Source organism: Corythoichthys intestinalis, chromosome 5 (genome assembly GCF_030265065.1).
Source record: "Corythoichthys intestinalis isolate RoL2023-P3 chromosome 5, ASM3026506v1, whole genome shotgun sequence".
Lineage (NCBI taxonomy): Eukaryota > Metazoa > Chordata > Actinopteri > Syngnathiformes > Syngnathidae > Corythoichthys > Corythoichthys intestinalis.
Genome location: NC_080399.1, coordinates 23,732,584 through 23,747,964, shown reverse-complemented (window position 1 = coordinate 23,747,964; position 15,381 = coordinate 23,732,584). Strand labels below are relative to the sequence as shown.

At 39.0% G+C, this 15,381-nt stretch overlaps 1 protein-coding gene across 4 annotated transcripts in view; it reads left to right on the top strand.

Annotated features, from left to right (window-relative positions):
• scaper (S-phase cyclin A-associated protein in the ER) overlaps positions 1-15,381 on the top strand; it is a 137,286-nt gene that overhangs the window by 38,692 nt on the left and 83,213 nt on the right. For all 4 annotated transcript variants that reach the window (XM_057835802.1, XM_057835803.1, XM_057835799.1 and 1 more), the window contains exons 2-8: positions 2,325-2,442; positions 3,683-3,759; positions 4,076-4,273; positions 11,919-12,019; positions 13,336-13,452; positions 14,784-14,911; positions 15,001-15,287. In XM_057835802.1, the coding sequence (XP_057691785.1) occupies positions 2,325-2,442; positions 3,683-3,759; positions 4,076-4,273; positions 11,919-12,019; positions 13,336-13,452; positions 14,784-14,911; positions 15,001-15,287 (1,026 nt within the window). The remainder of the gene's footprint in view (positions 1-2,324; positions 2,443-3,682; positions 3,760-4,075; positions 4,274-11,918; positions 12,020-13,335; positions 13,453-14,783; positions 14,912-15,000; positions 15,288-15,381) is intronic.

The window sequence follows — 15,381 nt, the reverse complement described above, 5'->3', positions numbered from 1 at the left end:
AAATGCCCATTTTTATCAGATCCCACAGAGGGTGGGCTCAACAGGCGTAGACAATAAAGGACAGTGGCTTTCAAAGTTCACTGGCCCAACATAAAAACCACTGACCAGGTGAATAGGTAATGAAATGTGCAGCAAAACGGTGCAAAAATATCTAGTACAAATAATCCTATTCCAAACCATAATCATTCAGTGGGGCAAATAAGTATTTAGTCAACCACATTTTTTGATTTTTAAAGAATTTATTTCCAAATTAGAGTGGAAAATAAGTATTTGGTCACCTACAAACAAGCAAGATTTCTGGCTGTCAAAGAGGTCTAACTTCTAACGAGGCTCCACTCGTTACCTGTATTAATGGCACCTGTTTTAACTCATTATCGGTATAAAAGACACCTGTCCACAAACTCAGTCAGTCACACTCCAAACTCCACTATGGCCAAGACCAAAGAGCTGTCGAAGGACACCAGAGACAAAATTGTAGACCTGCACCAGGCTGGGAAGCCTGAATCTGCAATAGGTAAAACGCTTGGTGTAAAGAAATCAACTGTGGGAGCAATTATTAGAAAATGGAAGACATACAAGACCACTGATAATCTCTCTCGATCTGGGGCTCCATACAAGATCTCACCCTGTGGCGTCAAAATGATAACAAGAACGGTGAGCAAAAATCCCGGAACCACACGGGGGGACCTAGTGAATGACCTACAGAGCGCTGGGACCACAGTAACAAAGGCTACTATCAGTAACACAATGCGCCACCAGGGACTCAAATCCTGCACTGCCACACATGTCCCCCTGCTGAAGCCAGTACACGTCCAGGCCCGTCTGCGGTTTGCTAGAGAGCGTTTGGATAATCCAGAAGAGGACTGGGAGAATGTGTTATGGTCAGATGAAACCAAAATAGAGCTTTGGTAGAAACACAGGTTCTCGTGTTTGGAGGAGAAAGAATACTGAATTGCATCCAAAGAACACCATACCCACTGTGAAGCATGGGGGTGGAAACATCATGCTTTGGGGCTGTTTTTCTGCAAAGGGACAAGGACGTCTGATCTGTGTAAAGGAAAGAATGAATGGGGGCATGTATCGAGAGATTTTGAGTGAAAATGTTTGAGATAGAGATATTTTGATTTCTTGACTTTTTTTTTCCAAAATCGTCAATTCATTACACACAACTGATGTAGTTCAAGCCTGTTATTATTGAAATATTGACGATTTTGGCAAAAAAAGTCAAGAAATCCAAAAATCTCTCTCAAAAAAACAGCATATCATGAAAAGGTACGCTAAAGGAGCTATTAACCTAATCATCTGAATCCACGAATGAACTCAAAACCCTTGCGAAAGATTCCTGAGGCTTTTAAAAACCGCAGTCATCGCCAAGACTGCCGACCTGACTGCTGTCCAGAAGGCTATCATTGAGACCCTCAAGCAAGAGGCTAAGACACAGAAAGACATTTCTGAACGAATAGGCTGTTCCCAGAGTGCTGTATCAAGGCACCTCAATGGGAAGTCTGTGGGAAGGAAAAAGTGTGGCAGGAAACACTGCACAACCAGAAGAGGTGACCGCACCCTGACAAGGAAAATTCATCAATATTAAAACAATAAAAGGCTTGAACTACTTCAGTTGTGTGTAATGAATCTAAAATATATGAAAGTCTAATGTTTATCATTACATTACAGAAAATAATGAACTTTATCAAAGTAAGCAATTTTTTTTTAGAAGGACCAGTATGTCCTTGAGCCTGATTTATTTATTTTTGTCAGATTGAATTCATGTCACCTCTGATTTGACAACAAAATGATGTGAGTAAAAAGAAATGTAAGAGACTGCTTCTTGAGAGCACCACGAGTTAAAAACTTATACTGCAACAGGAAAAGAAGTGGTATTTTATCACACCATTATTGCATCTTTTGTCGCCGCAACACATCGATTGATGCTGCTTTGTGATGGGAACACGACTGGTTTGTTCTGGACCAAGATACTGTAGTGAAGAGCTGGGCTCGAGAAATTAAGCTAAGCGACTGGTTTGTTCTGGAGTACAATACTGAAGTGAAGAGCACTGCTCGAGAGGTTAAGTTAAGCTAAGTTATATGCAGTCGTCTACTTCACCTGCTTGGAAAGTATAATTCGGTGTGGTAAAGTGATATCGGTTTCGTAATATTGAAGCATTGTTTGAAGAAAAATGTTTGAATTTGCTTGTTATTTGATATTATATTTTCATCATGGATAATGTAGTGAAACTTCACTTTTTGAGTCACAATGCTTTCCATCATCTTTTCTATAGGTTCTTGTACAAAGTGAAATATTGATGTTCTGTATTCCCATGCAGGCATCTTTTCAGCGCTCCAACAGTCATGACAAAGTTCGTAAGATCGTCGCCGAAGAGGGCCGAGCTGCTAGGAACCTGATTGCATGGAGCGTCCCACTGGAGAGTAGAGAGGAGGAAGGTCGGTGCTTTCAAAGCAGAATACTTATTTTTGAATTTCTAGAATACCTTAACAGTTCTTCCTTTTTTGCACTAGGACAGTTCTGTATTGTTCACACTAGGAGCTACTCTGGTCAGCTCCCACTCACAAGCCTCCCACACTACCTCACTGCAACTCAGAATGTTTGTTGCTTCATGGTTTTAGCCTACTCATTGCATCGGACAGGGTTTAGATTTATCGTCCTTTGTAGATACAAAGTTGAATTACGTTCAATTAGAATTTATATGATATTTTTCAAGTTGACTCTTTAACAGGCTATCCTCTGTGTCTTTAAAGTCTTAAATCCAGTAATTTGAATTTAAGGCCTAATGTCTAAAATTCTTCTAAAATCTCATAAAAGGACTTAAATAAGACCGTGAAATGTCTTAAAAATCTATTGACTTTTATCTAGAACATGCATAAACTTAAGTTCAGTCTCGCTTTTAAATGTTTCGATTTTGGGAGACGCTGCAACGTCACTACCTGTGCTGCCCGGTCAGAATTTATCGAACGCCACCAGCTATTGATGTGCACGCGCAGTTGTCTGTTGACAGATTAGTTAGCATAGCAGCGGAGAAAACTTTAAACAAAACCGAATTACTTTCATCCGTGGTTAAGTGGCCAATGACCTTTGGCTTTTGGCTGTAGAGTTTGCAAGTCTTGATTCACAACAGAGAAATTCCTAGTGTTTTCAGTTAGGTTAAGCATTTTGTATGGCAATGTGAAAGGGCTGTTAATAGATTAATATGCTTTGCAAGTAATTCCAGGCCTCCAATTTTCCTTCAGATTTTTTTGTGCTGTTTCCAGTATTGAACTATTGATGTGAAATGGGTCTAAAATTGTATTCATTATGGGCATAAAAAAAGTCTTAAAAAGACTTAAGTTTGGCTTGTTGGAACCTGCAAAGACCCTGTTTTAGAGCCAAAGTTGCAAAATTGAGTTTTATCAAGCCGGAGATGCAAATCTGGTGCCTCATTCAGTTACTGTACTACTTTGCACAAAAAGCTTGCCAACATCCAGGAATATTAAATTAAAATAACGATAACAACAAAAACAAAAAAAGACAAAGTGCAGTTGTTGAGTAACTGCAGTGATTCTCTAAATAAAAAAAAAACCAACTCCCTTTTTATGAAAAAAAAAATATTGTGACAACCATCTACAAGATTTATGTATATGTTGAACGTATCATTTTATAAAGATTGTTTTTATTTTCCCTGCATAGCAAAGTCCAAAAGTAACTCCACTGGCAGCTCAAGAGCTCATAGAACTCCTTCTGGGCAGCTAAGGAATAAGAAGCAGGTCAGTGTTTTGATCCATTTCCACCAGAGGGCACCATTTACTCATTTTAACCTGACTTCTGACACAAACTAAAAAATCTGCACACCCTCTTCAAATTCCAGGTTTTTCTTGTATTAAAAAAAAATGAGTCAAAGATGTCATTTGACCACTCTTTGCATCCATCAATGTGACTTTTATAAATGTGCAACTCAAAAGAAAATGTTATTTAAATGTATAAATTATGTATGTATAAATGTATTTATTGAATAATAAGTCATTGTGTTTTATTTGACAGCAAAACCGTATTGCACCTGAAATCAAAACTATTTTTTATCAGAGTACTGCTGTGGAAAGTAAGAGCCCAGCTGGTGCCTTGTTAGACAAGGCGACTGAGAAGAGCCCCACCAAAGCCCGGCAACCTCGCAAAGTGGACTTAAGAGCACGCTACTGGGCCTTCCTGTTTGACAACCTGCGGCGTGCAGTGGATGAGATATATGTCACCTGCGAGTCGGATCAAAGTGTTGTCGAGTGCAAGGTCAGTACATAAACTTCATAATCTTAATAAACAATGTTGGGAATAACGCTGTTATAAATAACGCCGTTACATAACGGCGTTATTTTTTTCAGTAACAGGGTAATCTAACTATTTTTTCCGCCGTTACCGTTACTGACGGTCAGAAGTGGTGCGTTACTTACTTTGAATAAACTGAAGAAACGACCAGCCGTAGCGAGTCTACTCTGCTCTGTTCGTTTTTCATCCAAGATTTGGGGTGCGTTCAGGTTCATGGTAATGAAAATAGTAAACACACATACAGTGCCTTGCAAAAGTATTCGGCCCCCTTGAATCTTGCAACCTTTCGCCACATTTCAGGCTTCAAACATAAAGATATGAAATTTAATTTTTTTGTCAAGAATCAACAACAAGTGGGACACAGTCGTGAATTGGAACAACATTTATTGGATAATTTAAACTTTTTTAACAAATAAAAAACTGAAAAGTGGGGCGTGCAATATTATTCGGCCCCTTTACTTTCAGTGCAGCAAACTCACTCCAGAAGTTCAGTGAGGATCTCTGAATGATCCAATGTTGTCCTAAATGACCGATGATGATAAATAGAATCCACCTGTGTGTAATCAAGTCTCCGTATAAATGCACCTGCTCTGTGATAGTCTCAGGTTTCTGTTTAAAGTGCAGAGCGCATTATGAAAACCAAGGAACACAATAGGCAGGTCCAAGATACTGTTGTGGAGAAGTTTAAAGCCGGATTTGGATACAAAAAGATTTCCCAAGCTTTAAACATCTCAAGGAGCACTGTGCAAGCCATCATATTGAAATGGAAGGAGCATCAGACCACTGCAAATCTACCAAGACCCGGCCGTCCTTCCAAACTTTCTTCTCAAACAAGGAGAAAACTGATCAGAGATGCAGCCAAGAGGCCCATGATCACTCTGGATGAACTGCAGAGATCTACAGCTGAGGTGGGAGAGTCTGTCCATCGGACAACAATCAGTCGTACACTGCACAAATCTGGCCTTTATGGAAGAGTGGCAAGAAGAAAGCCATTTCTCAAAGATATCCATAAAAAGTCTCGTTTAAAGTTTGCCACAAGCCACCTGGGAGACACACCAAACATGTGGAAGAAGGTGCTCTGGTCAGATGAAACCAAAATTGAACTTTTTGGCCACAATGCAAAACGATATGTTTGGCGTAAAAGCAACACAGCTCATCACCCTGAACACACCATCCCCACTGTCAAACATGGTGGTGGCAGCATCATGGTTTGGGCCTGCTTTTCTTCAGCAGGGACAGGGAAGATGGTTAAAATTGACGGGAAGATGGATGCAGCCAAATACAGGAACATTCTGGAAGAAAACCTGTTGGTATCTGCACGAGACCTGAGACTGGGACGGAGATTTATCTTCCAACAGGACAATGATCCAAAACATAAAGCCAAATCTACAATGGAATGGTTAAAAAATAAACGTATCCAGGTGTTAGAATGGCCAAGTCAAAGTCCAGACCTGAATCCAATCGAGAATCTGTGGAAAGAGCTGAAGACTGCTGTTCACAAACACTCTCCATCAAACCTCACTGAGCTCGAGCTGTTTTGCAAGGAAGAATGGGCAAGAATGTCAGTCTCTCGATGTGCAAAACTGATAGAAACATACCCCAAGCGACTTGCAGCTGTAATTGGAGCAAAAGGTGGCGCTACAAAGTATTAACGCAAGGGGGCCGAATAATATTGCACGCCCCACTGTTCAGTTTTTTATTTGTTAAAAAAGTTTAAATTATCCAATAAATTTTGTTCCACTTCACGATTGTGTCCCACTTGTTGTTGATTCTTGACAAAAAATTAAAATTTTATATCTTTATGTTTGAAGCCTGAAATGTGGCGAAAGGTTGCAAGGTTCAAGGGGGCCGAATACTTTTGCAAGGCACTGTAGCCTACCTTTGCAAGAACGATGGAGTTGCCGTTTGATACGGTCATAATGTGCTGGTTCTGCACCCATCCGCAGCAAAACTGTTCGTAGCTTTGTAGCGATTTGTAATTTGGGAATCGCTGATGAGTTTAGTAACATACACCAAACAATAAATATAGCAGAGTGTCCATTTCACGTAATTGTGGAAGCCCGTCGACATCTTTACTCCATTTTTCTTCGGCTTGCTCGTAAGGGTCAACATTGTTCACATCCTTAAGTTTGATCACATATCTGTTCTTCGCCTTAGTAACGAGTTTGTCTCTTTATCGAACTGGCAAGTTAAAGTTTAATGTCCCGCGAGCCAGACCTGCTTCCAATATGGCTGCGTTGTTGTCAAATCTCACGTGATCCCCCATTCTGTGACCTAAACGCTAGACCCTAATAGCGCACGTACTCCAGAGCCGGTGTTTTCACACACAAACCGGAACGGCGCGTGCGGCAAACACACACACGTAAAACAGATGCAGAGGGATATGATGGCAGAGCATTCAGAGGAAAATTTGTCCTTTACGAGGTGGAGATATAAACACTATTTCAAGTTGGTCGAAATTAAAGGAAAGAACGTGCATGTAAAGTGTAATTTATGTCCTGGGGCAAAGCTTTTGTCGACATCTGTGGTTAGCAATTCAAATCTGTTTATTTTTGTTTGCACTTCAAATGTAGGATAAATCTGTTGCTGGTGAGGTGCAATAAATATTACAAGGTTCTATAACAAAACTACCTGTCTGTTCTTCTCTATTCAACTGACTCGAATACTGCTCAGAAAATTTCAAATTCTTGGACATCCAACTTCTTTTTAAAGTAACGGAAATGGTTACTTTCCCCGGTAACTAGTTACTTTTACTATAGAGTAATTCCGTTACTAACTCAGTTACTTTTTGGAAGAAGTAGTGAGTAACTACAACTAATTACTTTTTTAAAGTAACGTGCCCAACACTGGTAAAAAATGCCAAACTAATGCCAACTCTGCCTCAGTGGATAATCCGCTTCTTGATGGTGTGAACTCTAGAGGGAGACATTGACTTCAACAGGCCACATTCCTCTTTGAATTCTGTCTTTTGTCAAAGGCCCTCACTGCTGAGAGAATTATCACAGGGCTCACTCTTGGCTGCTTGCTCTGAATACTGATGAAAGACTAAACCACTTTAGATGTGTGGTTTGTTGGACATCTGAATTTTCATCAAAATGTTGTTTTTCACTTCTCACGTTGAATCATGCTGTACAATTTTTTAACCTGATTTTTTTTTTAGCTAAGTTTAAATATTTTGTTTTCATCCTTTTATCCTAGTATTGATTCTTCTGCCATGCTGGATAATGCCAAGTATGGTTCTGGTGATAGTCTCTGGTCTGGACTGTATCTGTGAATCATGTGGCGTGATCATGATGTTGTCAGAATCTGACAGCAAAGCCCCTCATCTCATGACGCACTAATGCTATCTAATGGCTATGGAACTGCTTCTCGTAATCCTCATCCCACCCTGTTTGGGCTCCGTGGAAACTGATAGATGATAATCATCTCGAATTAGTGCTTCGACGGCACCCAAATACAATCCCCCAGTGGAGTTGTGGGCTGTTCTCGCACAAACAGCTTGGCGAATTCCATCCAATACCATAAAACACAGTAAAAAAAAAAACATTTGGGAATTCTTTAGACATTGGGTAATATAAGGTATACAGTGTTTAACTACATTTTCCAGGGAATTTTGACTTTGCATCGCCGGAGTCTCATCAGGATTTTGTCTCCAGTCGTTTTCTTTTTGTTTGTTTGTTTGTTTGTTTTGTTTTTTAAGTCATGTAAACAGTACTTTCTTGTACCTCACAGTATCTTATTTTTTACTTTATTAATATAACGTGTTCTGTCCTCACTGAATTTGAAGTTGTTTAGCTTGACAGACAGCAAACAAGGCAATGTGGTTTTTGAAGCTTTTTACTTCCTCCACCTTTCACAATTTGTAAAGCTGTAACACACATATGTACACCTATTGTGTGTTCAAAATGACACACATTTTAACAATAAAACACTTGACACAAAACAATTGGTGTTCAAACATCCATCTAGTCTGATCAGTATGTTAATTTAGTACATTAAATTAGCCTAATTTGCCTAGCAAAAGTTTGCTATCTTAAATGCTACAAATGCTAACGTATTTACAATTTTTATAACATATCACTCACACAAAACTCAACAACTTACAGCCTTATGTGCAGCGTTGTTAATCTTACTTTAAAAAAGTAGTTAATTACAGTTACAAATTACTTCTCCCAAAAAGTAATTGCATTAGTAACTCAGTTACCTGAATGTAAGAGTAATTAGTTACTTTGCAAAGTAACTGGTGATAATTTTCTTTTTTTTTTCTCTCTCAAAAAAAAACAAAAAAAAAACAGGTCACACAATGTGAAGTTTAAAGGGTTTTTTGGGACAATTTCCCCTAGCCCAATTCTTTACCCTAAACTTAACTAGACACAGGGTATTGCAGATATTGCAATAACTAGATAGTAACCTTTGCTATGTGTGGAAGTCATTTAATGTTGTGAATCAACCGTTGAAGTTGTTAAAATTGCTCCCGTTATTGCATTACTTCACTTCTGTCTACTTTTGACATGTGTAAGTTTTAAAACTATTTCATCATTTAAAGATAGATTTAAGTCACGATTTTGCTAATTTAGGAGCATTTTAGATAAAAAGTTACTTAGGTTCCCTAGGAAGGTTCTCTACAACAGAGCCTTCCTGAGAAGGCTACTTACTGCTTTAAGATGGAGGCTGTTTACTAACACATCTAGTTCTTTATTATACATGTTGCTAATGCAGCCGTGTCTGTGATTTGCTTCTAGTTCTGTGTATATGTGACATCTACCGAAGCATCATGTGGGCGTAGTTTGTAGGCTATCGGCTACAGTCAGGTATTATTGGAGCCACCTGGCATACTAGCATCGCGTTTGCAACGGCTTCACCCTCCCTTGCCTCCTCCCCACTCCTGCTCGGCTCTCTCGTCTCCGTGAGTTAGTCTTTCTCAGACTTTTCTCGCGTCAGTCAACCAACATAGTAACGCACGCCTTTCCCGCCTCAGTAACAGTAACGGCGTTGCCAAGATGAGAACGGTAATTAATTAGATTACTCACTACTGAAGAAATTAACGCCGTTAGTAACGCCGTTATATTCTAACGTCATTATTAACAACACTGCTTATGTGGGCCAATTCAGAGCACAGCTGTGCTTTATTTATGTCAGACGAGTTTGCAAGGCAACAGTCCAGCCAGACCCAACGCTGCCACCAGAGGGCAGTATACCCTCCATCACTAAACAAATACAATACAGTACTTTTGGATTTTTTTGGAAAGTTATTTTATGAGTCAGAGGTACTGAAAGGCTTAATTCCGATTTACGCGGAAATTCGGGTTACGTCGCCAGCTTAGGAACGGAACTTGTTCGTAACCCGGGGTCTATCTGTAGTTTATCACACATTTTGCCAGGCAATAACACTTTATTGGAATGTTGCGATGCTGCGAACTACAAATGTACTACTTAAATACCTTTCACAGTGTCAATGAAACACTATATAATATTTCAGTAAATGTAAACGATTGTTCTTACAGCAAATTTATTTGATCATTAAAGTGTACATAATATTGTTGTACAAAATGAAGCCCACAAAAATGAAAATGATTCATTCAGTTTGTGTGCATGGATGGACCACTGGCTTTTACTGACCCGCCTAATGGCAAGGCCTCTCGGAGGTTAAACATGTTGTCATTCATCATGAAATGTTATAGGCGGGTTGTATTTAGGTAAGTGTGCCTGTTAACATGCTAAAAGCCACTTTACGATGCCTCCACATGCTGTGGACTTTGTCCGCCAGAGGACCAGCCCGGCCTTCATTACCAAATGAGCAGCGAGCTATAGAGGCGGTCTTTGTTAACCAGCTCCAATCATCAGAGCTGCTGCTGGACACATCTTTCACTGCTCTGACTTGTCTATTAACTAAAAGCACTGTGAAGCTTTACTCTCAATTACCACTCCCTTCACGATCCCCATCTATCAGTTGTCTGCTTTCATTAGAGTTCGGGGAGGGTGAGTTGTGACCATGGTGGGGGACAGCTCCCTATAGCCCAACACCTCTGGGACAGCTGAAAGACCCAAGTGTAGATTAAAATCAAGAATACACCTTCTCTGTTCTTCCTCAAGGTGTTTTGTGCCCATGAACTTGCCTGGGATTTCCAGTATCATTTCCTCCATGAGTATTCTGAACTCTGTTTTCATGTTCGTATTGTATTGAGAGATATGATGCTGATGACCGTAGGAGGTGTGTCATAATGGAGGTTCTGCATGGATGTTCTCAACATTCTGTAATTCGATGTCATACTCATCCGATCAGAGACTGATTCATAACACCTCAGTTTACTGTTACCCACCAGTATACTTATCTCTTTAAAACATCATAGTATTTTTTGTGTATAGTTGTGAGTCATTAAATCCCTTATTAAAAAAAAATACTCATAAAGCGATCTTTATTATCTCGATGACATAAATAGACTTCATTTAAACTGGGACAATTGGCTGTGAATAGGGTTGTTCCGATCATGTTTTTTTTGCTCCCGATCCGATCCCGATCGTTTTAGTTTAAGTATCTGCCGATCCAGATATTTCCAGATCTGATTGCTTTTTTTTTGCTCCCGATTCAATTCCAATCATTCCCGATAATTTTTCCCGATCATATACATTTTGGCAATGCATTAAGAAAAAAATGAATAAAACTCGGACGAATATATGCATTCAACATACAGTACATAAGTACTGTATTTGTTTATTATGACAATAAATCCTCAAGATGGCATTTACATTATTAACATTCTTTCTGTGAGAGGGATCTACGGATAGAAAGACTTGTGACTTTGTATATTGTGACTAAATATTGCCATCTAGTGTATTTGTTGAGCTTTCAGTAAATAATACTGAAGGCCATGCCCAAATGCATGATGGGAAGTGGAACCATGACAAGTGGAACCATGACTGTGCGTAGTGCTACCAATTCATATATCTTCTCTGCGATGGGATATAACATAAGGGGTTAAGAAAAAGATCAATTGCTACCTTGCTTCCCCACATTGCTTCCCATGATAATTCTAATCATAGGGAGAGGGATTGTAAGGCTTTAGCCAATCAAAATGAGGCTCCAAAGGCTGCCAAAATTCACTCTACTCATTTTACGTTGCCTTATAGCTCTCTGCGTATATTGGCAAAACGGTGGCTTTACAGATGGATCGCGACAATGCGTGAGTGGGTCGTGCAGTGCATGCATTAATTGCGTCAAACGTGATACATTTAAAAAAAAAAGAAAAAATTATCGCCGTGATTGGGATAAATTTGATAACCCTACCTTAAGCCTAAACTAAAGATTCTGGATAAATGTAACATATTATGTCTGTAACGTTAAATACAATTAGAAAACGATTTAATTTAAAAAAAAAAAAAATTAAAAAAAGGCATGGCCGATATTTTTTTGCCGATTCCGATACTTTGAAAATGACGTGAATCGATCGGGACATCTCTAGCTGTGAATGCTCAGGTTTTAGTGCCATTCGCAGCAGGCTATTTTTTGTAGGTAAATCAGACTAGATTCCAGTTAATCTGTCATGTTGCTTTTTATTTTTTCTTCCTTTCTTTTGTTTCTGTAAGTTTGCATTGATTTATTCTTTTTCAGGAAGTCCTGATGATGTTAGACAACTATGTGCGGGATTTCAAAGCCCTCATAGACTGGATCCAGCTTCAAGAGAAGCTCGAGAAAACTGATGCCCAGAACAGGTGATGTCTTTGTCTGGCACACTCTTTCACTTCCTGTTTGTTTGCTGTCAACCCCCGAGACAGAACTGTGACCACAAAGTGCTGGTATGGGCTAGGTGGCTTTGTGGCACAAACAGAAATGATCAATAGCTTTGACTTCCTTTCACAAGTCTATTGAATTCTGTTTAACGCAGTCACTGCAAGTACAATTTGACTGGCTTAATGAAATTGGTCAACTAACTGTTATGATGTCCAAGTTATATGGCGGAAAACAGACAAGACTGAAGACAAGACTTGCACCTCTCTTTAACATAAACTGCTGTATTTTAAGCCAAAAGAACTGTTGCGTTTGATAGATCAATATATCTATTTGCTGCCATAACAGATTCATGGCGCATTAAGCCCCCGAACTATTTTTAATTTGCCCGTTTTACCCGGAAAACCCCCGTTTACAGACGTCACGCAACCGCTTTTGTTTCAACCCAGCCGTAAAACGAAGGTAATTATTTGCATTCATTATTCAAAATGTCTCATTTTTAGCTTAGAATCATTAATTGATGTTTAATATTTCGTTTAAAAAAAATAAAAACGACTTTAAAAACGTATTCACTCGCATATTTTAAACTTTTAAGCAAGTGACGTCACAATGAAAAAAATGCTGTCTTTAAAAAAGTTACGGATATCGACCTCATAACTATCGCTTAATTGTATTTTTTTTTTGTTTCTGTCGCATTTTTTCCGATGTGTTAGATGATAAATAATTGATCCAAACAAAGAAAAATTGGGAAAAAAACGTTTAAAAAGGTAAATATATGAAAAAGAAAATCTCGACCACTCTTTGATGTCTGCGATTTCTGCTTCGCGACCCTTGTTAAATTACCATGTTTCACCGAATAAATCCCCCCAAAATCCAGCTGTGGCCATTCACAGCTGTGTCTTGACACTCAACGATACATGCTACATGGAGTTTTTGGATCGAAAAGAGATAAGTACGTGACAATATCTCATTAAAATCATGGCGTCTTCAATTCTGCTCTCGCGTGCTCTCACCTCCAGTTGGGGTTTTGCTTTTTAATGTTATTTAAAAAAAATTTTTTTTAAATGCCCTCCTGTTCAAAATTTTTCCTCCCCCAGAAAAGTGAGATTTTAAGCTTTCCAATGATGTACCACATATGTATGCCGGACAATTTTGAAATTTGGCCAAATTGGGGGTCTCAGAGCGGAACTTCAAGTCACCTGAGTGTTTTCCGCCATATACTGTTTACTGTATACATACTGTTTTGGAAAACCTGCATGGTTTAATTTGTCCACTCAATACCACTTTTTTTAATATGCAGGCCTACATCTCTGGCCTGGGAATTGCGCAAGATGTCACCAGGACGTCACGTTGGGCCTAACACCTCTGCAGACAGAATGGTGTCCTCCCCAGGTGCACGTCGCGCCCTAAACTTTGGGTAAGACTTTCACACATTTTTTTTTTTTTTTTAACCACGTTGCGTTGTCAACATCAACTGGTTTTCACTTAGCGTATTTTTCGGAGTGTAATTCGCACATGAGTATAAGTCGCACCAGCCCAAAAATGCGCAATGAAGAAGAAAAAAAAAAAAAAAAAAAAACAAGACCGACTCTCCACACTTTCTGATATATATACATACATATATACATATATATATATATATACACACACATACAGTACTGTGCAAAAGTTTTAGGCAGGACACCTGCCTAAAACTTTTGCACAGTACTGTATAGTATAACTGTTGTTACTTACTATTGTAGAAAACTGCATTGCTTTATATATAGAGGAGCAGCATGTGAGTTACCTTTATTCACACATCACATTATGATTCAGTAAAGTTTTACAAATTTTATATGTAATATTGCTGAAGTACTAGTACTCTCAATTTTAATGCAATCTAATTTAGTGCTGCAACGATTAATCGACCGATTTATTGAGTAATTCGATTAGAAAAAAGATTCAAATTAAATTTTGCTGCTTCGAGTATTCGTTTTATTAAAGTGGTGTTTGTAATGGTTTATTTTGAAAGTGTTTGCGTTTAGTTTTATTGATTTGGGTTAATACACTGCCCTCTAGTGGCAACAGTGACTATGACACTCATTTCACATGGCTGAATCTAGCTGCTCCCTGTTAAGAGATGTTTTTGTAATTCAGTTAATAGGTATATTAAGCCATTTTTTGTGGGAATATGTGTTTAAACCATTTGTTCAGGGCATTGTAAAAAAAAAAAAAAAAAAGCTAGCATTTTATAGCATTTAAGCTAGCGGATTTTTGCAATGTAATTTAGCCAATTGTTCTTTTGTTGTACTTAGATCCTAATTTTTCATATCGTTTGAGGCTCAGCTCAGGTATTTTAATTTTTTGTGTTCCTTATCCAATTACTCGATTATTCGAACTAACTATTTCATTGATTAATCGACTGCTAAAATAATCGATAGCTGCAGCCCTAATCTAATTACATTATAGTCAGTTTGAGATAGATGGCCGGTCATGTCGAATTTGTAACTCTTTCCTTGTATAGGTCAAATATGTGTAGGAAAGAATGCTCAAGCTTTTGTTTAGGATTAGTGATTGGATGATGCCGGAAATGGATATTGATTGTGCTTTTACTAATGGAAAGTGTTTTAAATGTTTGTCTGAGACTGGCACTGGATTGTGAATTGACCAAACAAAATAGAAGAAAAATCAATCGTACTTGTGAACGATTTAGCCACTGAGTATTTTTTCGCTTGTTGTGAACTTGTGATATAATATGTATATATCCAGTGGACCTCCACCTGCCTTGGCTGCAGCCCGCCTATCCCTAACAGGCCCTAGTTGGGCAGACCGAGTGAAGTGCAGTCAATCTGCTCCAAGTTCTAGTCAACAGACGACTTCTCCTGTCGAAAAACCAAGTAAATGAATCCTTACTGCTCTAACTGAGAATGAACCACTAAAATGTCAAGAACGGAAAGTGAGATAACAGTAACGCTTATGTTTTCAGGTAAAAAAGATGCAGAAGGCTGGGAGACTGTCCAGCGAGGACGTGCAGCAAAGCCTCGCTCTGCCACCATGATTGCCAAGGTCAGTCCGGTCTTAGCCACCCATGTCGCACCAAAGCAGGACAGCACCAATAGTCTGTCGCTTGGACCCGCACAAGAAGAGTCCCCCATCTGCGCCCAGTACCCCACTCATGGGGATGCAACCCAGGTGGACCCTGAGAAAAAAGAGCCTTCACTCCAGGATCACGCCAAAGAGGTTAACCATCCAGTGAGCGGCGATACAGTGGAGGTACCAAGGAGGGGAAATATTGATTATTCATGATGAGTATAGAAACATGAGACGTATTACCCAACCACTATGTTTTTGTTTTGGGCTCATGATG